Source organism: Elgaria multicarinata, chromosome 13, assembly GCF_023053635.1.
Source record: "Elgaria multicarinata webbii isolate HBS135686 ecotype San Diego chromosome 13, rElgMul1.1.pri, whole genome shotgun sequence".
In the NCBI taxonomy this organism is placed as follows: Eukaryota; Metazoa; Chordata; class Lepidosauria; order Squamata; family Anguidae; genus Elgaria; species Elgaria multicarinata.
Genome location: NC_086183.1, coordinates 1,669,393 through 1,695,778, shown reverse-complemented (window position 1 = coordinate 1,695,778; position 26,386 = coordinate 1,669,393). Strand labels below are relative to the sequence as shown.

Sequence of the window (26,386 nt, the reverse complement as noted above, 5' to 3'; positions counted from 1 at the left end):
TATTCAACTGGTGGGCACAAGACACAGGGTCTTCTCAGTGTTAGCACCAAACCCACAAAATGCTCTCCTAAGGAGATCTGTCAGACCCCTTCTCTTCCTGCTTCAAGAAGAGCACTCAAGGCCCACGTGATTATGCAATTGCTTGGCCCCATGCTTGATGCTGATGCTCAGTGTGATGGAGCACCTGCCTGGCCTGCAGAAGGTCCCAGGTTCGATCCCCAGCTTCTCCAAATAGAGTGAGGAAAGGATCCTGCCTGAAACCCTGGTGGGACATTGCTGCCAATCAGTGTTGACAATACTGGGCTAGATGAACCAAGGGTCTGACGCAGTATAAGGCAGCTTCTCATGTAAGGTGACTACATGGAAAGGAGGTCAGGGCTCCAGTATCTTTAAGAGTTGTATAGAAAAGGGAAATTCAGCAGATGCCATTTGTATGTATGCAGCACCTGGTGAAATTCCCTCTTCATCACAACAGTTAAAGCTGCAGGAGCCCTGGAATCTTGACCAGATACAAAAGAGGGCAGGGTTCCTGCAGCTTTAACTGTTGTGGTGAACAGGGAATTTCACCAGGTTCTGCATGCATTCAAATGACACCCTGCTGAAATTTGCTTTTCAATACAACTCTTAAAGATACAGGAGCCCTGTCCTCTTTTTCATATGGTCACCCTGGGGAGAACACCACATAATAAGGCAACTAATTCACTATTTCATGTGGTCACCCTATTCCTATGTTCCATGCAATAACATGAGGTGGGTGCTTTCACGAGTGCTAGTGGAGCAATTGGGGTGGTGCTTCTCAGGATCCTTTGGAATATCTCAAAGAATATTGAGGCACACCACTCCTGGGAGAGAGAGAGAGCTCACCAGTCCGGTGATCTGCTAACTGCAGGTACACTGGCAAGGCTCCTTTGTCTTGTCTATAACTCTAGATTTGCCCACCAGCCAATTGATTTCCAACCCCACTCCAAGATACCACACTGGTTTTGGAAAAAGAAAACCCAGACGGCCTCTGCAGCCTGCACTGCAGGCAGAAGTAGAAGGAAGAGTAAAATGTTAACCTTGCAGTGGTGAACTGGGAGGAGGACCCATCAAAGGATTTGACAACTCTGAGCCGTTTAAAGCCAGCCTCTGCAGGAGAAACAAAGACACAATCATAGTAGCAGAGATCCTCAGATCTCCCATCAGCCCAATACTTTTATGTCTTCTCCCTTTTTGCCTTGAAGCCTCATCTAAACGGGAAAATTAAGATGGATGCAAAGACGGGTCACAATTTTCATGCCGAATTAGCTGAAGCCAATTAAAAAAAAAACCAGTTTAGGAAACCTGGAGCTAACATCTGCTTGCATCCCCCACAAAGGAAATTAACATTAACATACAGCTTCATTACAACCTGAATTTCAGGGTCTGATTAAGGAGAAAATCAGTCTACATAATGCTGTTGTGTTTGGTGGGCAAGTTGTAATGTGTGATTAAGCTCATAGTCAGGATGGGGAGAGCAGGAAGTTAGGACTTCACATTTATGCAAAACAGGACCAAGAGTCCATGTGGGCTTGTAAGCAGTGGAAGCTGGTGGCTCCGATGTCAGTGGGGCAGTGAAACCGCTCTGGATTTCAGTCAGAACTCTAAAGGATCTATCCGAGGTGCGTAACTGCTTTTGGATAGCTCCTTTAGAGTTCTGACTTGGTTCTCATAGAATCATAGAATAGTAGAGTTGGAAGGGGCCTACAAGGCCATCGAGTCCAACCCCCTACCCAATGCAGGAATCCACCCTAAAGCATCCCTGACAGATGGTAGTCCAGCTGCCTCTTGAAGGCCTCTAGTGTGGGAGAGCCCACAACTTCCCTAGGTAACTGGTTCCATTGTCATACTGTTCTAACAGTCAGGAAGTTTTTCCTGATGTTCAGCCGGAATCTGGCTTCTTGTAACTTGAGCCCATTATTCCATGTCCTGCACTCTGGGAGGATCGAGAAGAGATCCTGGCCCTCCTCTGTGTGACAACCTTTCAAGTATTTGAACAGTGCTATCATGTCTCCCCTCAGTCTTCTCTTCTCCAGGCTAAACATGCCCAGTTGTTTCAGTCTCTCCTCATAGGGCTTTGTTTCCAGACCCCTGATCATCCTCATTGCCCTCCTCTGAACAGGCTCCAGCTTGTCTGCATCCTTCTTGAAGTCTGGTGCCCAGAATTGGATGCAATACTCAAGATGAGGCCTAACTGGTGTTGAATAGAGGAGAACCAGTACCTCACACGATTTGGAAGCTATACTTCTATGAATGCAGCTCAAAATAGCATTTGCTTTTTTTGCAGCCACATCGCACTGTTGGCTCATATTCAGCTTGTGATCTACAACAATTCCAAGATCCTTCTCGTTTGTAATCTTGCTGAGCCAAGTATCCCCCATCTTGTAACTGGTTCTGACTAAAACCCGGAGCGGATTCACCACTTTACTGATATCCGAGCCACCAGCCTCCACTGCTTTTAAGAAGAGTAGTGATGCAATTAATCTAGATTGATATGAGGAGTACAGAGTAAAGTTTCTCACCTGGGGCCTGGTGGCTGGGTCAATGGGATAGTGGCAAACGTCACAAATTTCAATATTCTCAGCCCAGTCATCATCAAACTCTGAACTGCAGCAGCAACCCATAATCTCTGCAAAGGCAAAAAGTGGGTGGGGTCGGGGGTGAAGCAAGAGACAAACATGCCATAAATCCAGGTTCAAAGCCCTGCTTTGGCCTTCAGTAAGCCAAGTCAAACCAGACCAACAAAATTTGTTAGAAAGTTTCCAGACTTGTGTGGTTATAGTTTGGGGCAAAAGAAAGTAAGTTGGCCATTATCAGTGTTCTTATAGGAACTAGCCAATCGGTGCCTGTGACAGACATACAGTCATATTTTGCACACCACTCCAAACCAAAACTGATAAGCTATTTGAGGTGGGATAGCGTGGATGGGAAGTTCTCATTTTCCCAGCATCAATATAATGCATTGTTTTATACTGGGGAAATGTGGTGACCATAGAGAAGCCATGCATCTCAGAATATAGATGCAAGGAGCAAAACTCAACAGAGGCCTGTTGCCTTCATGACCTGGTTGTGGACTTTAAAGAGGCATCTTTTAGCTGCTCACTGTGGTATGTGGGAGGCTGGACACGATGGACCGTTTTGGTCCGATGTAGAACAGGATTCTTCTTATGTTCCTGAGGGAAAGCCATCTGGATTTTTGCAGTAACTGCATACCAATTGCACTATCTTTAATGTATTACATTTCCTTTGCATACGTCTTATATCATATTACATTCAAGGCAATAAAAACCATCAAGGCAATCTAGTACATTAAAAGCAAAAATCTGGAAAAGGCCTTTAAAAGGTCTATGGCAAATGAACCTCTTTTTTACGGTTGCACAGTCCACCTAAGAAAACTTTTCAGACACACTAAAATGTTGGGGAAAGAAACACAGAGGGGTTCCATCTGGAAAGGTATCTATGAGACAGCCTAATGTAGATTGTTTGGATCTTTCAGTTCTTCCCACACCTCAACTAGCTTCATCCTACAAAAAAATTAAGTTCTTCAGAGAGGAAACTGAAGGAAGCAAGACCATTACAGGGGTGTGAAAGCCTGGGTTATATCTGACAGAGGAAAACCAAGATCTGGACCACGTATTTCTGTTTTAAACCTGTTGTTGGCTTCTAATACTGTTCATATTATTTTGACACATTTTGGCTTAGGTGCGTTTTTGCTTACTGATATTATGAACATGTTAGATTCTGTCGGGATTCTCTGAACTTGGAATTGATACAAAGAACAAAAACAATAATGCACACATGGTGCTTGACCAAATGATATGGGATTATCCAGCCCTTCTACCTTTTTGGCATGACACTTAACCTTTCTCATGATAATCAGGAACCTCATACAATCCTTGGATAGATTCCAAAAATCTAGAAACTGATTCCATCACATGCACTTCAGTTTTATAGAGTAGTGCCTATTTCTTATATACCAACTCAGAGCATTGGTCCATCAAGTTTAGTATGGTCTATACTGACTGGCAGTTACACTGACTGGCAGAAATTATCCAGGATCTTGGGCAGGGCTTTTTCCTGGCCTTCCCTGGAGGTTAGGGTGACCATATGAAAAAGAGGACAGAGTTCCTGTATTTTTAACAGTTGTGTTGAAAAGGAAATTTCAGCAGGAATCATTTGTATATATGGGGAACCTGGTGAAATTTCCTCTTCACCACAACAGTTAAAGCTGCAGGAGCCCTGGAATCTTGACCAGATACAAAATCTGGTCACTCTAGTATAGCTCCTGCACCTTTAACTGTTGTGATGAAGACAGAATTTCATCAGGTTCCCCATATATACAAATGACACCTGCTGAAATTCCCTTTTCTATGCAACTGTTAAAGGTTCAGGAGCCCAGTCCTCCTTTTCATAGGGTCAACCTACTGGGACTTTCTGCATACAAAGCATGTGCTCTTCCACAGAGCTACAGCCCTTCCAAGGCAACTCACTAGTGGGAAACATGGGTAAAAAAAGTGGTGGTGGGGAATGAGGACCCATTTACAGAAGCATTGGCAACTACTCAGAGTTACATACTGATGAGCAGTGAGAAAGATGCACTTGGTTCACACATCATGGCCACCAGGAATTGGAAGGGGCATACAGGACCAAGGGTGCACACTGCTTGCCACTTCCAGTTTCTATTAACAATCCAGGAACACCCTGTTCCTGGGTTGTTTTGTGACATCCAAACCCAGAAACTCTGGGTTGATCATGGGTTAAACCACCCAGAGTTAACCTAACCATTGCCTATGGTTTGTTGGTGGGTTAATTCTGGATTGTTTATGGGTTATGAGTTTATGTGGAAGTGGTGAACAGCGTACTTGTTCACTTGTTCACTTAACCAATTCTAGTTAAACAACCTAGGAACTGGCCACGATGCCTGAATTGGGTCATATACTTTGTAGTCATTCCTTCCCTCCCCCCCCCCCCCATTTTCGCTCTTTTGCTAATAATCATATCATTATTAGATGGCAGTCTGAGATAAAGGCAAGGAGGGGGGATTTGGGGGATAGGAGCTATGAAAAAATATTCTTACTATGTACATTGTTGGATTTATTTTAGGCATGTGCTCCGCTCCGATTAGAAGCGCAGAAGCAGGAGCAAATTGGCCTGCTCCGCCTTGCCCAGAGGCAGAGTAGAAGCGGACAGCGGACCTCTAGAAGCAAGGCGAAGAGAAGCGGCCATTTTCGGAGCGCTCCGGTTTCCGTGGTCCGATCCGATCGCCATCTAGAAACATTTCACCCATAGGATTGCATTGCGGAAAAGAAAGGGGGATAACTGTGTTGTTTTTGAAGCTATCTTTCTGGAAATTCTTGTGCTTAGAGAGTCATGGATGGGGGTCATTTTGAGCCTACTCTCAGCTCTCTGTGTGCTGCGGTTCGTGTGCTAGAATTTTTTTAAAAACCAGCAGGAAAAATACCTTTTCCGAAGGGCTGAGGGGCAGAGTCAACTCCCGGTCATGATCACATGATCCCAAAGTTGGAGGAGAGGATAAGCAAAACGGGTAACTTGGGATTCTGGGAACTTCTCTTTCTTAGTCTGAACGGACTTTTCCCAGTGTTTTTTAAAACAGTAGCCCCACCAAATGCACAAACACAACCTGAAATCATATACTAAGCCAATAATAAGAGAGCACTGCTACCCACCCTAACTTTGGGGAACAACTGAAAAGATGTGGTGCAAGGGGATGAGCTCCCCTAGGGCATGCCATGTGGATGTGCCCCCACTCTCTCCTGTACTTGGAGGGCCATCAGAGCCCTCCAAAGAGAGTAACCCGGTGGAGCAATGCCTATCATGAGTTGAAGTGAGAGTTCTACTCCTCAGAGCTCTCGTGGTGAAGCAATGGCTTTCATGAGTTGAACTGACAGAGTTGCTTCTTAAAAGACTGGTCACTAGGACCAGTCAAATTGGGAGCTGCTTCCCCCTCCCCTGGGCACGTCCCCCTATTCCTGGTGGAAGACAGATATAGCCTTTTTTAAAAAGTTCTTCTTGTTGTTTATTCAGCAACACTGCTGCTTTTAATTCCACCCCTCCTTCGTTTATTTATTTATTCCATTTTATATGCATTACTGGCTTATCCTTGGCTCACTTCCTTATGCCCCCAGAAATGTCTGCTGCCTGCCTGCCTTCCCTCTCTCCTCCCCCGCCCGCCTCACAGGGATGTTGTGTGTGTCTGGCTTTGACTCAGGGGAGAAGTCCTTCCTGCGCTCACTTGGAGTTTTGGAAGTTCCAAATCCATTTTTCAAGTGTGGAAGAAGATTCATAGGTTTATCTCTACTCCCCAATTCATGGCATGTTGGGATTTCCTTTGAAATGGCCCCATTGAGATGTCTGCAGGTTTAAGCCCCGCCAAAAAACAGGGGATGATGGGACTGCCTTGAGTCTGGGAGTGCGTGTGTATCCCTGGATAAGCTATCATGGTGGTGAGTTTGAGGTTTTTAACGTGCAAATTGACGGAGCTATCGAAAGGGGTGTGAATGGGGTGCCCGATTTTCATAAATTCCCCAAAAATCAGGGGATGATGGGACTGCCTTGAGTCTGGGCGTGCGTGTGTGTCCCTGGATAAGCTATCATGGTGGCGAGTTTGAAGTTTTTAACCTGCAAATTGATGGAGCTATCGAAAGGGGTGTGAATGGGGTGCCCGATTTTCATAAATTCCCCAAAAATCAGGGGATGATGGGACTGCCTTGAGTCTGGGCGTGCGTGTGTGTCCCTGGATAAGCTATCATGGTGGCAAGTTTGAGGTTTTTAACGTGCAAATTGACGGAGCTATCGAAAGGGGTGTGAATGGGGTGCCCAATTTTCATAAATTCCCCAAAAACAGGGGATGATGGGACTGCCTTGAGTCTGGGTGTGCATGTGTGTCCCTGGATAAGCTATCATGGTGGTGAGTTTGAGGTTTTTAACGTGCAAATTGACGGAGCTATCGAAAGGGGTGTGAATGGGGTGCCCGATTTTCATAAATTCCCCAAAAATCAGGGGATGATGGGACTGCCTTGAGTCTGGGCGTGCGTGTGTGTCCCTGGATAAGCTATCATGGTGGCAAGTTTGAGGTTTTTAACGTGCAAATTGATGGAGCTATCGAAAGGGGTGTGAATGGGGTGCCCAATTTTCATAAATTCCCCAAAAACAGGGGATGATGGGACTGCCTTGAGTCTGGGTGTGCATGTGTGTCCCTGGATAAGCTATCATGGTGGTGAGTTTGAGGTTTTTAACCTGCAAATTGACGGAGCTATCGAAAGGGGTGTGAATGGGGTGCCCGATTTTCATAAATTCCCCAAAAATCAGGGGATGATGGGACTGCCTTGAGTCTGGGCGTGCATGTGTATCCCTGGATAAGCTATCATGGTGGTGAGTTTGAGGTTTTTAACATGCAAATTGACAGAGCTATTGAAAGGGGTGTGAATGGGGTGTTGGATTTTCATAAATTCCCCAAAATTCAGGGGATGATGGGATTGCCTTGAGTCTTGGCGTGCGTGTGTATACCTCCATGAGGTGTCATGGTGCCAAATGTGAGGTTTCTAACTTTCACAGAAAAAAAGTTGTATACTTTTTAAGCTTAATGCAAGCCTATGGGGGGGGGGAAACGGAGCTCCGATCTGGATCCGGAGCTCCGCAGTGGAGCGGAGTGGGCATGGGCGGAGCGGGGGCGGAGCGAAGCGGCCCGATCCACAAATCGCAGATCTGGAAGTGAAGCGGAGCGGGGGGTCCGTGCACACCCCTAATTTATTTATTTATTTTTAAAAAACTTAATAATAAAATGAGTGTTTTTGCTTAAATTGATTGATTGTTGTTAGACCATTATTGTACATGATACTTTACAGAATCAAATAAGAACAAAAGAAAGTTTCCAATCTAAATTCTGCCAGAAGCAAGAAGCAAGAGTACTTGGGGAAAATGTGTTCCTTTCAGTTACGTTTACTTAGGCATAAGGTTACAAAGAAGAAATGCATCACCCGTGTCAATTTCCACCTGCTAATTCGCATGTATGGTTACAAATGTACTAGAAACATCTATAATTTAAATAGAAATAAAGCATATTTCACCATAGTACCCAAGACTGTGACTAGATGCCTGCTCAGTCTCTTGCCCCGGCATTAGCTGCTGGTGGGAAACAGTTTTTATGGTTCTTTACCTCTAAACCAGAACTGGACAAGGCAACCCTTCAAATATGGGATAATTGTCTGGCAGCAATTCAAATAGAGGACTCTGTAAAAGTGGATATGGACTAGGGTGGCCATATTTACTGTGTAATCTGTACAGCACCATGTACATTGATGGTGCTATATAAAATAATAATAATAATAATAATAATAATAATAATAATAATAATAATAATAAGGAAAGGAGGACAGGGCTGCTGTATCTTTAACAATTGTATAGAAAAGTGAATTTCAGCAGGTGTCCTTTGTATGCATGCATCACCTGGTGAAATTCCATCTTCATTGCAACAGTTAAAGCTGCAGAAGCCCTGCCTTCTTTTGTATCTGGTCACTTTAGCGTAGCTCCTGGAGCTTTAACTGTTGTGATGAAGAGGGAATTTCACCAGGTGTTGCATGCATACAAAGGACACCTGCTGAAATTCCCTTTTCTATGCAACTGTTAAAGATACTAGGGCCCTGTCCTCTTTTTCCTAGGGTCACCCTAACATGGACACCCAAAGACTCTTTAGGCAGCAGGACTCCTGCTGAGGAGAGGACCTTTCCCCTTCCCAGCTGTTTACAGACTTGCTGATTTTCTTCCCACCCACCCCGTGCAAATAAGTAGAGACAGTAATCTCTTTTGAATCATTAAAAATATTAATGCTATGACGTTCTTTCATTTTAAGTATTATTGTGGCTCGCTTACATTTTAAAAATATGGACAGAAAGGCCTTTTAGCACTAATTAAATGACCAATTAGAAAAAATAAACACGTTGAAAAAATGGTGCTTCTGAGGTTCACATTACTCCACACCTTGAAACCACAGCCCTTAAAAAAGATGGAACAGTAGTGCTAAGGCCATCTACACCTACGAAGATTGTGCAATCCTTCTGTTTTTCAAAAAAAAGCCTCGTGTGGCGCAGAGCGGTAAAGCAGCAGTTTCTGCAGCTGAAACTCTCTCCACGGCCTGAGTTCGATCCCAGCAGAAGCTGGTTTCAGGCAGCCGGCTCGGGTCGACTCAGCCTTCCATCCTCCCGAGGTCGGTAAAATGAGTACCCAGTTAGCTGGGGGAAAGGTAATCACGGCCGGGGAAGGCAACGGCAAACCACCCCGCTATAAGGCCTGCCAAGAAAACGTCAGCGTCCCTCCAAGAGTCAGTAATGACTCAGTGCTTGCACGAGAGGTTCCTTTCCTTTTTTTTTTCTGTTCATCATCATCATCAACAACAACAACAACAACAAGTTGGATTTTCTGCTGTCTGAGGGAAATGGAAGAACTATGGAGAAAATTAAGGAGGAGGAGAATTGCATGGTGATGCCACATGAATGGCCTGTAAAAAGTGAGAGAATGACAGAGGTGTAGGATTCCAGGCAGCCCCCTTCTCCTTACTTGCTTCAAAGAGTAGGCCCGCCTACCTAGTTATTATGATCATGGGGTTTCAGCATTTAACCTTTTACATGTGTTCGGGTAACAGAAAACAAAAGAAAAATTTGGGAAATTACATTTCAGTTTTTACATTTTTATTTTAATCAAAAATGTATGTGTATATATGTGGGGAGAGAGAGAGAGAGAGAGAGAGAGAGAGAGAGAAGAGACCATTACGTAGACTTCAACAGGGTAGAAGACATCAGATTTTGTCATATGTTTGGCTCAACTCTTGGCATGTGTACTGAACATGGAATAACCGCCCTTGCACAAGCAGAATTTGCCGTAGTGGGCGGGTCCGCATGTCATGCTAAGCCGCCCTGTCAATAAGCCACCATGGCTTGTTTCTTTGCTAGTTCACCTGGCAGATGATCAGGCTGCTATGCCTGGTTTCCCCCCTCATTTCCTCTTAGTCCCCCCACTGGCTCCAGGATCTATCCCAGACACCTTTGTGGCAGGACTCCTTTACCGGGTCCCTATGCCAGCACCCTTTCTGCACTCGGTCCTTTGTGGTTGCCAGCCCCCGCATCAGTGCATCAAATGGAATTACTTTTCTGAGCCCTTATGAACACAGTAATGCATTTGCAAACTGCCCAGGGGGAATTGCGCTCTTCCCTTTATGATATTTAGCCCAGCGTACTGATATCCCCCACTTGAATCAATTTCATTCTTTCTTCCCCTGCTTCCCTTGTTAGCAAACACCGTTTCCCCTGCAAAGGCTGTTTCACATTACCCTGAAGTAAGATGTGGCTCATAGAGCGTCTTCTCTCCAGCCACTTTCGGCTCCCTTCCTCCACTTCATGCATGATGATGTCACCCTTCTGCCGGCCACTTTCAGCTCACACACACACACACACACACACACACACACACACGTCAGATGGAAAAATTAAAAAAAAAGCCAAGCCCTTATGAAAATGGGAATGCTTTCATCAGGTATTTATTTATTTATTTATTTTTGGGGACTTGTGCTCCTGCGCAAGAGCGCCTCACCAATAATTAGCCAAGCACAACCCTCTTGTCAATGTCTCCCACTTTGGCACTTCCCTTGACAGCGAACTCCTTTCTCTTGAAAGGCTGCTTCATGTTACAATGACGGAAGAAGCACACCCACTGGCCAAGCTCCTCTCCAGCCACTTTCATCTCCCCCCCACTCCCATTCCTGCTTGGTGCTTCTCTCCATTGCTAGATGTCACATATTCATATAGGTTATGAAGCAATGAGCAGGATCACTAGACAGATGTACATGTTATGGCAAAGAAGTAAATCAAGGTGGACAATTGCACAATTGTCAAGGTAGAGAAGCAACACAGTGGTGAAAATTGCACAAATCGAATGGCAGAGAAGTAAAATGGAGTCCAAAATTGTGCAAATTTTAAGGCAAAGCAGTCAAATGGAGGTGAAAATGTCACAAATTTCATAGCACCTGTTATTCCTGCACACTTGGACACAACCAAAAATAAACAAAAATGTCAGAAGTTGCAAATGCTTTTGGGACACTCTTTATTTGTCCCTTCTTCACTATTTGTCCCTTCTTCACTATTTTTAGGAGCACTGGGTGGAGGACACTGAGAACAGATGAGGGAGGGTGGCGGCAACAAACAACAAAGTCTCCCAACAGCCCATGACAAAGTTGCCCTGCTAGTTTCAGACAATACAACAAGCCAACATGGATATTGACAACCCTAAAACAAGCCATGGGTTCTCAGGGTGGCTTTTTCATATAATAATAATAATAATAATAATAATAATAATAATAATAATAATAATAATAATAATAAGCCACCTGCAGAAGCCACACCAGGTTCATACAACATGATCAGCCACCATGGCTGATCAGCCAGGGTGGGTTGTCACGTCATGCAGACCAGATAAATCTGTTAGACTAAATTTTTGAATTGGAGGTCCATTCACTTTGGTGAAGAGTAAGCAACTAATGTAATGGCAAACACACCTATCTTCTTCTTGACTTCAAATGCCTTATGTAGAAGCACCCTATGCCTCACATGAGAAAACACTCATAGGAATGGGTGTGGGAGGTATTGAAATCCACAAACTAGAAAGACTGATCCTTTCCAAAAGGATACCCAGTTTCTTCTTTGCATAAAACCTCATGATTACTAACCATGCAAGAAGAAATCTGATTATACCAAGGATTCAGGGGCTGACAGCCAAAGCAACCTTTATTTTGCTGTACATTGCAGAAATGGAAAAAGCAGGGAGGTTTAAAAATCAATAAATTATTCTAAACCAATTTTATTGGTCATCATTGCATGTACCTCTACCAAGTCTTGTTTGTGAGGAATCGGGCCAATTATCAATAGAAACAAAAGTTCACTTTATATTTATTTGATACAGATTTAAGATTTTTCAAGTGAAACCAAATACATGCTAGGGAGGAAATCCAGAAATGAGAAAAGTGGCCTTTAACATGGCTGGCGTTAACATCACTTTTGTCAAAATACAGTTTATCATTTGATTGTTTAATTATAATGAATCCTGCTGTAGTTAAGGTCAACATAAACAAATAAATTCAAAGTATTTTTAATCACTAGCTACTATAGGAACCAGGACATTTGACAAGATGACCTCTTTAATCCAATCCTCCAGGGTAGCAAGAGAAGGAAGTTATTGGGATTGCAAGATGAGAGCTATCATATAAAATTGTTTAAATTACCAATAGTTCTGAAAGAAATGATCAAATTTAGTCTGCAATCCTATACCCATTTTCCTGGAAATAAGTCCCATTGAATTCAATGGAACTTACTTCTGGGTAGACAGGCATAGGATTGTGGTATTAGTCTACTGTTTTTTACACTGGGCATTTATATCAATTATTTCATCGGGCAAATTGAAGACCTACCGTGTTTATTTATTTAATTTATTTATTGCATTTGCGTCCCATAGCCTAAGCTCTCTGGCCACTTTACAAAAGTTAAAAACAGTAAACATTAAAACAAATATACAAAGTTTTAAAACATAAAAATCATAAAAACACAGTATTCTTATAAAAACAGCTATTCTGGGGTCCGTTAAAAACAAACAAACTCAGCATATGTTGTTAAATGCCTGGGAGAAGAGAAAAGTCTTGACCTGGAGCCAAAAAGATAACAATGTTGGCATCAGGCGAGCCTCATCGGGGAGATCATTCCACAATTGGGGGGCCACCACTGAAAAGGCCCTCTCCTTTGTTGCCATCCTCTGAGCTTCCCTCAGAGTAGGCACTCGGAGGAGGGCCTTAGATGTAGAGCGCAATGAACGGGTAGGTTCATGTTGGGATACCAGGATTTAAGGAGAAAAGGAGGTGATGCCAACCTTGAATAAATATAATAGTTAATCTGTGTTGGAAAATACTGTGATTCTTTGAGAGGGAAAAGTCTAAAATACTGCAAATCATATAGCTCATGATGCTCATGCAGGTGCAGAAGTAAGTTCGCATATATGAATGAAACCTAAAGTATATATTTTGTATGGTTTTAATTTTGGTAAGTGGAACCAGGATTTCTCTTTCAACATATGGCTCGTGCAATAAAGGTCTCAGTTGACTGACTGGTGATTTATGATGAAATCAAACAGGAGATGACAGAGACACACATTTGAAGGTACATTCTTGAGAACCATGTGAAAAATAAGCAAAATGGTCTCTCCTGTACACAGTTTTGCACCATCCTCAGCTGGGTGGCCCAGGGGATATGCTTTTAACAGCTGTGCGGCAGGCATAAAACCAGCTGTTCTCCATCACTGCTGCCTCCAAAACTTGTGCCTGCTAAATTTCTGTGCTGCATTAGAAGGTGGATAAAATGGTGGTAATCCTATTCTTGGCTGAGGCAAAATGTATACCCTCAACGAACAGTATTGGAAGGAAGGAAGGAAGGAAAGAAAGATTTTGAAAACTTTGCCTAGTTTGCTTTCACAATTTTTTAAAATTTCAAAATCCTGATTATTATTTTTAAATGGTTAGAAACATGAACATTACCAATAATAACAACAGAAGGATTTGTGCAGCATCGGCAACCATAGCTATGAGCCGAAAGAGATGTTATTTTAAATGTCCGTCTCACAGTTGTTTTCTTTCCATTTTCAGTCAAGAGTAGGTGCAGAGCCCCCGCCCCTACGGATCTTAAAAGCCGCCCTACCTCAGGACTGGGGGGTGGGGCGGCGGTTGTACCTATTCTAGAGTAAAAATGAAAGCAGACTCAGACACACATTTAAAGTGACATCTGCACCGGCCTGCTTCCAAGTCTCTGAAAAGCTGTCACCTATACATAGCCTTACCATGATCCCAAACACTGTAACTTGGAAATATATTCCAGGGGCATAAAGCAATGGGGTGAATTCATGTATTTACAACTACAGTTTTGTTATATTAATAAAAGGAATCCAGATGTGGAGGAGGGAACCTAAAAATGGAGCAATGGGTTAGATGCTGTTTCAGAAATAGTTTGTAAGCTTGTTGCGTATTGCAGAAAAGGTAAAATGGATACACTTTTATCAGGTCGGTCACCGACCACTGGGATGGTCTAGCGGATAAGTGGCTAAGAGGAAACCCCTAGTTTCAATCTTGACTCAGCCACAAGTTAATTTGGTTTGCAATCCTAAACACACTTACCTCTGAATAAGTCCTATTGAACATACTGGACTTACTTCGGAGAAAACATGCATTGGATGGTACTTGTAGTGGCTTGAGGCAGGCCGCTCTTTCGGCCTCCTGTTGCACAGTATGGTGATAACCATGCCTACCTACCTTACAGGGTTGTTGCAAGATTATATATACGATGTATTTTGAATACACTTACAGCAAAATCATAAGCATGTCTACTTAGAAATAAAGCCCACTGAGTTCAATAGGGCTTACTCCTAGATAAATGTATATAGGATTGCAGTTATAAAGTGCTGCCATATAACTGGCAATTCTTGCTATGGTGGTTGTTCCCCGCCTCGATCAAAATGGAGAGGTGGGTAAGAAATAAATTTATTATTTATTATTATTGTGATTAGACCTTTATCAAATCCTCACTTTTCTCTTCTGTCTCTTTTTCTAATTTCTTCCTTTTAAATTTTCATTGATGATGATGATGATGATGATGATGATGAATTGCATTTGAACACCGCCCCATAGCTGAAGCTCTCTGGGCAGTTTATTGTGATTTATGCAGTAATATAATTTATATAGCCAATACTTTATTTATGTCTAAACAGCATAGAATTTGTAATATTTGAAATTTGCTTAATAATTTTATAAACACATATTACATATGCGCACATACTTACATGCATATCTATATTTTAAAGGAGAGACAGGGGGATTGCTGTCTTAAAGGCCTCTATCCCACGTTTTAACTATTTTTTATTTTCAGTTTATAACCTGCTTTTCAGAGTTCCAAAGTAGCACACACACACACACACACACACACACACACACACACACACACACAAATCCCCCATAGTAATTTTTTTTTAAAAAAAAGCTGAGTGCAGAATCAGAAACAACAATAAAACCATCACATCAAAGAAATTTGAGCAGCAGGGGATAACACTAACTTATAGCCCAATTGCTTGTAACTCCAAGGCTTGCCTCCCCAAAGAAGAAAATGTTTCACTAATGACATAAAAGAACAAACAAAACAGAACAGAAGGGTCTCCCTTGAGAGGGAATTCCACAGACGTGTGGAAGGGAGGAAAACAGCCCTCGCTTGGGCCTGAGAAATACGTTCCCCCTGGTTCTTGTTCGCTTTCTACCTTGCAAGGGCCATGTTTGCCCTCCATCACCTACCTGTTAGCAGGGACCGTGGAAACCGCCTTCTCCCTGGTTCCCACAATTTGAAAGGGAGGGAAGTGACTCCCTCGTCATCACACTCCACACTTAATCATCTTTTTTTAATTTATTTTTTGTCCTGAGCGCAGACACAGCTCCTTCCACACTAGGAGATCACAAAACCCACACTCTCCTTCTCTCTCTCTTTTGCCACCTTCCCTGTTGATTTCCTGCTCTCTGACTGCTTTACACCAACAGCTCTAGAAGCTTGTTCTCAGCACTTGCTTGACCACAAAAGGTTCCAAAATGACTTGAAAAACCCGAAGGTTTCCTGCCAACTTCAAACTCCTCCCTGCTGCTGTGCAGTGACGCAGCTCGATGGTGCCGCTCCCATGAGCCATGTTGTGGGGGTCCTTGCACCTTTGAGATGGACCAGCCTGTCACGTAGCGTGAATGTAATGTGTATTGGTGAAAAGGATTCACTGCATTTCATAGAAGTGCTATTCCTAATTATCTGTATATGCTGACTATAAGCGATCAGTAACAGAAGTGTCGAGTTGTGTGTACGTGTTATGAGATAACTATGAGTAATGAAAGGTATTCTTGGAATCGAAGGGAGGCTGCCACCAGTGGGTAGGTTGGGTGCTGGAAGCAGAAATCTGGCTAGCAGAGATACTTTCATCTGGGTATTACTGGTGTCAATATCAGACCTGGCTGGCTACACTGAAGTCATTGACACTGGGACAGTTATAAAAGGCAAGAGTTAGATCTGGTGGCCCAAAGAAATCCTGGGAGAACAAGACGCCTACCCAACAGGATGACCTAAGCTCTGCAAACCGTGTTTGCCAGATGGGTAACTATAAGATCTTAATGATGGCTGTTTTGTTGGTTGAGAGGAAGAGAACTTTAATTTTACCAAGGAATGTGCTAGCCAGGATTTCTATGATGCTCCTAATCATCCTAACTGCATTGGATGTAGTAATGGGTTTTGCTGGTTTGATCACTGCATAATTTTGTTATTCTCTAATACCGTTTGAGCAATAAATGTATATTTTGGCTTGAGAGATGTTTCAGGGACCATGAGCCCATATAAATTAATTTTTGATACCCAAAACACTCAGGATTCATAAAACTATCACTGAATGGGGTCCGCCCTTTAAAGTTATATTGTGTTCTCTCTTGATCTGCTGAATCTCAGGTACACCCGTTCAAGTCTGGGAAACAAGCAAGTTGGGTGGAGCGAGAAGGAGTTGCTGATCTCAATCCTTCTCCGCCACTCGGGACCCCCCATGAGGGAGAGACAGGCGCAATACGAGTTCAACTGATGATGTTGTTGGGAAGGCTTTCATACAGTGGAGGCTGGTAGCTCTGATGTCACTGGGGTTGTGAATCTGCTCTAGGTTTCAGTCAGAGCCAGTCAGAACCCTAAAGGAGTCATCCAAGGTGCAGAAGCTGGTGCAGCTCTGACTGGTTCTGCCTGAAACCCTGGAGCGGATTCACCGACCCACTGACATCAGAGCCATCAGCCTCCAATGCTTTCATGTCTCTGTGGGACAGCTCCCTTGGCTATCAAGCCAGTGAAAGGGAATGGACAGAGGACCAGACTTGGGTCCTCTGTTCAAGTCTTCACTGTGCCATCGTGAGCCAGTTGGTAGTCCTAGTCCAAATAGGATTGCCAAGAGCCTACTGGATCCTGGTAGAAACAGCAAATGGCCACAGGGGAAACAATCCTGGTTGTGCCCAGTGCCTTCGCGGTGGGGCCAGATGAACATGATGGCAGAGTGAGTCACAGAAGCTCTCAAGCCAAGCAGAAAATAGCCTCCCCCTGCCCCACAAACACACCTTGCACACCCTGCTTTGGTTCTGGCCCTTCACTGTTTAAGTTACAGGCTGAAGCCTTGAAAAGTCACCTCAGAGTCTGACACCACAATGGCAACCCAGATCCCACAAGGTTATTGTCTGAATAAAAAATGGGATAATCTCAAAGTATGCTGCGTTGACCTCCTGAAAGGGAGAGGAGAATTGCACATGTAAACAAACGTCAGAGTTAGTCCTAGATAGACCTGTAGGAAATAAGCAGGGGATCTTTAGTTCAGACAGGGATGCCGGGGGTGGGACAGCTGGCCAGGAGAGGACAGGATACCTGAGCCAAACGCTGGAAGGTTTGGGCTGATAAGTGCTTCCAGGTGGACAGCTCCTAACACTACCAACTGGAAGGCCCTGGGCAACTGTCTCTTCTGCAGTAAGAAAAAGATGGAAGAAGCCAAGGGAAATCGTGGGAGGGCTACAAATGGAAGATGTTATCTGGGGCCCCTGTAATTTTTTTGCGAATGAGGCAAGAGTCAGGTCATCACACAATAAACACCTCACCTGGAAGCACCTGGTGACCACACAAAGAGAGAAAAGGGAGAGAAAAGGGGGTTTAAATTTAATTCAAGGAAAAAGACAAAGAAAAAAAAGACAAAGAGCAGGTGAATGATGACGTTTGGGATTTCTTTTCTATTGCTGTTCTATGTATTCTTGCCAAGCTGTTTCAGTTTACCAAAAGTGTTGTTTGCAGTTTGGGAGAGCAGACACAAAACGACACGGGCTGACAGCGAGTGATGGGGGTGGTCAGGAAACAGCATGCGAAAGACACACAAATACAGAGGGGAAAGAGCCCATGAAAGAAATGACTGCGGCACCCTAACAGAATCAATACTGGCTGATTGATTGATTTGAAAGAAAATATGTGGTCCTGGTAGCAATGTCTTAGAAGGCGCCACCCAACGAGTACTGCACACTCGCTACTGAGCACTCAGGGATTGCTCACATCACATGATCTTGTCTGCCTCTCGCGCGTCTTCCACCCCTTCTGACCTTCGTTGCACCACAAAAAAACCCAGAAAAAGTCCGGTTGCTGCTCTCTCCTGCTGGACTGAATGGGCCTCATTACCTCCTGTTTTCAGGAAGCGACATCGGAGTGACGACAGAGAAACGACGGGAGCTGCGCGTTTCTACCTAGATGTGATGGAGCTCATAGACCTCAAGCTTTTGTGGGATAAAGTAGAGCCCAGCCTGTGGAAGTCCACACTATTAAAATACAATATGTTAGTTTTAACAAGGAGCTACGAATAGTAGTGTTTTAATAAATAAATAAATAAATAAATAAATAACCACTACAGAACAACACAGCTCTGAACTTGAACTTATTGCAGAATTAACCCTAACACCAAGAGCAGCCACATTTTCGCCCGCATCATCAGCCTACATTAGTCATGTGTGCCTTGTGGCAAAAAGCCTCTGATAGCCAAGAGGTACACCCACATGAACACCAGAGGCACATGCTCCACTTTTGCACCATCTGGAAAGTATGACTTTTAGAGTGCATAAGGGACAAAGCAGACAAGTCGCAGCAGATCTCTGATCAGGCCTCCCAATTAAACATTGTGTTCCACCCATCTCCCTCACACTGAAAAGCTGCACTAGGGAGCACCCAACTTGATCAGGAGAGTGATTCGGGGTGGGCGGCTGTGTACATGGGACCGAGTTGCCACCACCTTCCCCCCAAAGCCTGCAGTTTCCCTTACCCAGGGTGGCGTCAGGTAATCCCAACACCAAGAAGGGAGCACAGGTTTTCCAGAAGTCATCTGGGTACTGGAGCTCCCCTCCTTCCAATTAATAGTCACCTTCTACCAGGATTGCCCCCGCCCCTGGATCAATGCCAGAGCAAGGTCAGACATCCTGACCTCACTCCCACTGAAAAAGTTGGGGTAAGTCCCTGTCTTTTTCGAAGTGCAGCTTCGTGGAAAAAGCCCCACAGTGGCCATGAATCTGCAGCTGCATCATGTAACTGACGCAGCACAGATTCACAGCCACTGAGGGGCTTTGGCTGCATATAGACAGCCCCTGGGAGAGGGCTGTTTAACCCTCCCACCCCCCCATGCTGCTTTCTTGATGGAAATCATTCCCTTTGAAGCAATTCACCCCTCTGTGGAAAACATAAAGATACCTCTGACATACCTGCATGTTCCCCAACAAGGCTAATAACAGCTGCTGGGGGGTGGGCATTCAGATTAGGGAAATGCAGCAGGGCAAAGAGTAAAGACACTGTCCCCCAACACAACTGCTTAAAATTCAGAGAGAAAACCCCACTGCCCCAGTGGTGATTTGAGGTAATGGAGAAAATTTGGGGAGATCCAATCAGAGATCTCCCACGTTTTGGTCTATGAATAAGAATGGAGCTCACCCACCTCTGTTTCTCAATGAGTCACTGTGCCTTCCACTGCCATCAGCACCAGCGTTCCTGTGCTTGGCTGGGCTCCCATCCTCACCTGGCCCTGGCCCTGGCCCTCCCACACCTGGCCTCAACTGTAGATCCCCTGTCCCTCGTTTGCTACTAACATGGCCACCATCTAGAAAAATAGTCAAAATAAGGATACCCAACAATATTGCCTACATTTGAATGGAAAAAGATGAGCCCAAGCACTGACTCCTGCAGGGGATAGGGTGCATCACTTCCTCTGAGGGCGGGCAATTCTGAGGCACCTCTGCAGCAGGAGTATCATACGTAATGCAGAGAGGCAGAAGGATGGCCTGTCCTAGTGGAAGATTCCACCTGTCTGAGCAAGTGCAGATATGTGTAGGTGCATAGTATTAATCTTTTCCTCACAGTGCAGTTTTGACATTTTAAAACAACATTCCTGCAACTTCTAACACCACGGTTTGCACAAGAGTTTACACATTAATTTCTCCTTCTGCTGAATTTCTACATCCAGGTGCTGCATGCTGTACTCCAGTCAGCGGTTACCCAGCAAAATGCTACCTGTAGAACATGTTGTCTGCATGCTCCCCCAAGTCCTAAGGGTGGACCCTGACACACATACAATGCATGCTGCTGCTTCAGCAGCAGTGGCAAATCAGTGGCATACATCTTGTTATAAAGCAACATTTGGCCTTTTTAGGTCACTGTTGTGGTTTGTCACTGGAATATGGTGGCAAACCTCTAGTTATTCTGCTGCTTGTTGCTTCCACAGCCGTGCACTGCAGCAATGCAGCTACCAAGGGGTTCACATTAGTCCCTGGAGCCCCGAAGTTACCCACCCCTGCCATGGAGTATCAATAGGCACCAAAGGAAGTAGCTCAGGCAGAGGGAACAGAGGCCTAGGTTTTTGTGAACACCTTTTTGAGCTTTCATGAACTCATGTGATCCAAAGAAGGGCCAGACATATTTCTCCAGATTTCTGGATAGTAATACCATAGAATCATAGAATAGTGGAGTTGGAAGGGGCCTATAAGGACATCGTCCAACCCCCCCCCCCTCAGTGCAGGAATCCACCCTAAAGCATCCCTGACAGATGGTTGTCCAGCTGCCTCTTGAAGGCCTCTACCATGGCACAGGTGTTGGTACCCTGCTAGTCGCAATTAGTGGGAGAATGAAAAGTGGATACGTCATTTTCACATGAGCAGAAGCACCTTCCTGGAAATCATGACCTTCGTCTGACCCCAGCTTGAAAGGCAAAGAAAGAAGGGCGATTCCAGATGGAGGGCATCTAGTGTGACTCAGATGTCGCTTTTCCATTATAAAGTGCAAGCAGGATTGTAGTGGGCAGTGAACACTGTCGTTATTTGGTGTTCTTTCTGGATACATGGCACTATGTTCCATCCACATGTGGGTAGAAAATGAAGAGGAGCTTTTCTATATGAAGCATTTATTGTGCGCTTGTGATTCCCTACTCATGGTTGTTTACAGGTTCTCCAACATGATCCTCCAGTTTTTTAAGAGCAGGGGAAATGTAGCATTATTTCTGAAATCGAAAGAAAAAATTTCCTGCTTGTGTATTAGTGCTTTCTGCTACAACACATCACCATCTAGAGGTTACATAGAGGGAATGCAAGAAAGAAAACACTTTGTGCAGAGCTCGGATCTCAATTCTGCGATGAAACTGAAAGTAGATACAGCGAGTTTAGAAAAGCCCAAGATGTTGCCGGGGTTGAACAGTACAGTGCTCCCCTCCATCATTGTCTGCCCTCTCCCTCTCCAGGTATCTTCCAATCCACACCACTGAGCATGTGCACAGGTGTTCTTTTTGTTCTTGCAGGAAACGTTCTGGTTACAACTTCAGAACGTTTCCATTTTCACTTCCCTGCCTCCTTTGTTAGCCTGGTGGATCTACAGAGTCTCAGCACTTATACTTTCAGTTACTGGTAGCTGTTCCACAAACTACAATCAACCTATGCCAGATGTATCTCTTGAGTCTGAGAAGATGGCACAGGAGGACTCTAGCTTTTTTAATCGGTTTTTAATGCTTTATGTCTGTATGTTCTGTGTTTTAGAGTTTTAAATTTTGTATACTTGTTTTTATCTCAATTTTAGAATTTCTGTAAACCGCCCAGAGAGCCCTGGCTATGGGAGCAGTATATAAGTGTAATAAATAAATAAATAAATAAATAAATAAATAAATAATAAAATCATTTTTTCCCATCTTTCTCAGGGCCACCTATAGCATCTGTGGGAGGCGATTTGACACAACTCACTTAAAGAAGCACTGCATGGCTTGGTAGAAGGTGGGCCTTTCCCAAGGCACGGAAGGATAGGCTCCCAATAGGCTTTGGTGGCAGGACTTTGGGCTCACAATCTGGGATGATGACAAATTTGTCCAGAACTTCAGGGTGATCAACTGCAACTGTAGCAGCTCCAAAGACCGAGATGCTATTTCCATTGAGGAACATATGGATTTAACTATGAGCATGGCTAGACAGGGCGATATCCCAGGGATTGCCCCGGGATCATCCCTGTGCGTCCACATAATGCACAGGGGATACCGGGGGCAGGGAGAGATGATCCTTCCGTGCCCCTACAGTTTAATTCTGGATTTTCCCACGGTCTCGGTCTCGTCCCGAGACTGCAGGACGAGTGGCCACCCGTCCCGTTTTCGTCCCGACTCCTCGCAAGTAACCACGAGGAGCTCTGTGCCCATCAGGGGTGGGTTGGGGGGGAGCAGGAGGGTTCTTTTTTTAAAAAAACTTACTTTTTGCATAGAAGTGCTCCTGCACTCATTTTCGATTAAAAAAAACAAAATGGTGGGTGTGACGTCCTCTTCCTCCCGGGACGTCGTGCGCCTGTGTAGACAGGCTGGGATCTTGTGATCATCATATCACGAGGTCCTCCCCCTCCCCCCCTCTCATCTAGCCATGCCCCACATGGCCATCTCTGTGGAGAAATGTGTGGCTGTTAGTGAATCATGGCTTTGTAAGCTTGAATGCCACCTTTTTTTTTTTTTAATAATTTTATTTTTCTACAATACTTAAACATACACATTACATCCTCTCATAAAGAAAAAACAACAACATACTACATAATATTGAAACGTTGAATACATAATATCTTATCTAAATACATAATCAAAATTAACATAGAAGTGCACCCCGCACCTCGGGATCTCATTCCTGATTCCAGAATCTCATACTTTCTTCTGCTGGTGGTTTCCCACTTCCTTTAGAAAACACAAATATTAGGAACTGTTTCCAAATTCCTTCAAAATCATTTGATTTAGCTATACCTCTTCTCCATTTAATATTACTTGTCAATTTATCATTAATAGCTATATCCCATACTTCTTTATACCATTCTTCAATAGAATATTCCCCTTGAATCTTCCAGTTCCTAGCTACAATCAATCTTGCTGCAGTCAGCCAATTCGTTATCAATTCCTTGATTTCCTTTTTACATTTAAAATCTTCAAATAGTGACAGTAATGCAACTTTTGGTGTTCGTTCTATCTTCATTTCCACAATTTCTTCAATCTCCAAAAACACCATCTTCCAAAATTTTTGAACATAGTTACATTCCCACCACATATGTAAATACGTATCTTTACCCCCACATCCTCTTCAACAGTTTGCTGACTGCTGATTATTTATCTTATTCAATCTAACCGGAGTTAGGTACCACCTCCATATAATTTTAAAATAATTCTCTTTTATTCTTACTGACATATTTCTCAACGTTCTTTGTTTCCATAGTCCCTCCCAGCCCTGTTGTCCTATTTGTACTTTCAAATCTGTCTCCCAAACCATTTTGCCTGAATGCCACCCTAAGGTTACTGCACAGCTCAGAATTGGGAAGCCCATAGTGGGGCAGATGGTTAAGAAGTTCCACGTTGGGTCAGGCCAAGACTCTACCTAGTCTAGCATTCTATTCACACAGTGGCCGACCAGCTGTTGATGGGAAACTGACAAGCAGGACATGAGTGCAACAGCACCCTCCTGCCCATGTTCCACAGCAAATGGTGTACATAGGATTACTGCCTATGTACACCATACTGGAGGTAGCGTAGAGGCATCAGGACTAGTAGCCATTGAGAGCCTTCTCCTCCAGAAAGTTATCCAACCCCCTTTTAAAGCCATCCAAATTGGGGTCCATCACTATTTCTTGACAGTGAATGTCCTGGAGGTGTGCTTTGCCCTTGGTTGCCCACCAGGCAATCTATTTGACCAACTACAGAAGGAAATCTTGAGGAATTTTTTATTTCAGTACTTCTGTGATTTCTAAGTTCTATTACTTTGCCATGTTGCTGCATTTTATAAATGAGGTGATATTTTTTTCTCCTGTGACCCAGCTTGGTCAAATGAATTTTAACACAAACATTTTTAGAAATGTTATTTTAACTCTATACCAAGGTTGGGCAACTTGTGGCCCTCCAGATATCTTGGGCTACAAGTCCCAACTCCCTAGCCAGCATAGCCAATGGTGAGGCATCATGGGAGTTGGAAGCCAAAACATCTGGAGGGCCACAAGTTGCCTCCCCCTCTACACATACGGCTACTGACACTTGTAGCCACATGGGGAGATGGGGGTGAATTTTCCACATAACCACGTGTTTTGAGATTTTTTTTAGCTGCGGCACATCTTGGCTGGCAAGTGTGGGCAAAAGTTACACAATTTCTAAATACCAGAATTTTGTCATGCTGCTGCATTTCATTAAGCGGTGGGTGTGGGGGTGGGGTTCTCCTGAAGCCAAATGTACCTTTGCTTTGGTTTTGGTTTTTCAAGTCTTTTACCCTTTGCTCACACCATCTTAACTGTATCCTGAGGACATTTCTCATTGGTGACTTTGTGGCTGTGATAACAAAAGATTTTCCTGTTTTCATCTACTGCTTCTTCCTTATTGTATTGCAGATAATGGATTATTTTAGGAAGATTGGCTGTTCTCACTGGATTGGTGCTATGGACAGTATATACCTTCCCACAGTTGTCCCTACAGGTCAGGCAGGTGAGTTAATCTAATGCAAACCTTTCTACAGCTTCCTACTTCAAGGGACAACTGACTACATCAGAAGACTTCCTGACACTGAAGTAGGGCCAAAACTTCTTATTGGAACAGTATTTATTATTGAATAATGTTCATTTCCTTCTATTTACCGGTTTCTTGGAAACTAATGAATGGTCAGCACAAAGGGATTTTCTGAATCCTTATGGCAGCCAAAAGACTGATATTATTACATTGGAAGGATGAATGTTTACTTCCAGTAATGCCATGGACTGAGGACCTAACAACGCTATCAACATTTGAATGGTTGGTATATAGGTGCTACTCGTGAGTGGATAAGTATATGGATATTTGGTCTGCTAATCTTGAAACGTGACCCCTCCCCTTTTTAAAGACTGTTGTATTTGATGAAATATTGATATTTCTAAGCATGTAATTTTCTGTTCTTTTTTCACTTCTTTTTCACGATTTGTTTTTGTAGCATAGAGTAGGAAAAACCATGTTTTAACTTTCTACAACTTTTTTTTAGTTTTTGCTATATTGCATGGTAATAACAACAATACAACGTGGTTCCACACTGAATATAATGCTATATAAATAAGCAATGCCCATTATACTGTCCATGTTGGCCAGTAGATAGGTTGTCCAGTTACACATAGCCCCAGAAGAGGACATGCATTACCAAAAGAGAGGATACATTTTGATTTTTAGGGGCAAATTTAGAAAGAATTCCAGTAATTTAAATAGAAATGCAATATATTTCACCGCACTTCTACCTACTTCTACTGTTACTTTCTACTGTTAGTTTTTCCCTACCCTGTGCCTGCTTACCCTACCCTGTACCTGTTTGCATTCTCTTCCCCTCCTTATTGTTTTACTATGATTTTATTAGATTGTAAGCCTATGCGGCAGGGTCTTGCTATTTACTGTTTTACTCTGTACAGCACCATGTACATTGATGGTGCTATATAAATAAATAATAATAATAATAATAATATTCTCAAAAAGAGCTCCCCTGGAAACTGCAGAGGAAAATGACAGTTCAAGCAAGCATGAAACAGTTGGGTCCCAAACCATTTTAAAGAAAATAATGAAAAACTGGCCTCTCTCATTCCTTGCAAGCCAAAATGAAACTAGAGAAACTTAGGAAGCAATCCTACATTCCCTAGACAGCATCTGGGGGTCATAGGATTTTTCAATTTCTTGGATCTGAGGTTAGAACCAGGGCTCCGACCTTGACGCCCAGAAACTAGACTCCCTGCTCCCTCCCCCTCATAGCCGGCACAGTTATCTCCATGCTGGCTATGTCTCCATGGAAACAGAATGTGGAGATGGGTGAAAGGGGGTGGTTCTGGGGGTGGGGAGGGGACATTATGCAACTTCCTACTCAGCCTCCTTCCTTCCTGCTTGGAAGCCTCATGGCTAGACAGGCAAAATTGCCCATCTAGCCAAAATGCCGGGCAGCTGGAGCACAGAGGTGAGGATCGTCTCTGTGCTCTGGCTGCCATGCATTGGTTTTTCTGCAGCCTCCAACTTTGCGAGCTTCCAACTAGTTCCATAGGACTGCACCCTTAGGCTGCAATCCCCAGTGAGTAAGCCCCACTGAACTCAACAGAACTTGTTTCTGAATAGACATGTATAAATTGCACTGTTATAAACATAAGCACATTGAAAATACAATCACAGGATGTCTAAAAAAAGAACCCCAAAGTTACTCATAATTGGGCAAACATTCAAGCTGGCGTAGACTTTA

General features: G+C 43.7%; 1 protein-coding gene across 2 annotated transcripts in view; it reads right to left on the bottom strand.

The window, feature by feature from the left end:
• LCK (LCK proto-oncogene, Src family tyrosine kinase) overlaps nucleotides 1-15,820 on the bottom strand; it is a 50,288-nt gene extending 34,468 nt beyond the window's left edge. For both annotated transcript variants that reach the window (XM_063140205.1, XM_063140206.1), the window contains exons 1-3: nucleotides 15,401-15,820; nucleotides 2,541-2,647; nucleotides 1,059-1,128 (exon numbers count right to left, since the gene is read on the bottom strand). In XM_063140205.1, the coding sequence (XP_062996275.1) occupies nucleotides 1,059-1,128; nucleotides 2,541-2,642 (172 nt within the window). In that variant the 5' untranslated portion in view covers nucleotides 2,643-2,647; nucleotides 15,401-15,820. The remainder of the gene's footprint in view (nucleotides 1-1,058; nucleotides 1,129-2,540; nucleotides 2,648-15,400) is intronic.
• Between the last annotated feature and the right edge of the window lie 10,566 nt (nucleotides 15,821-26,386).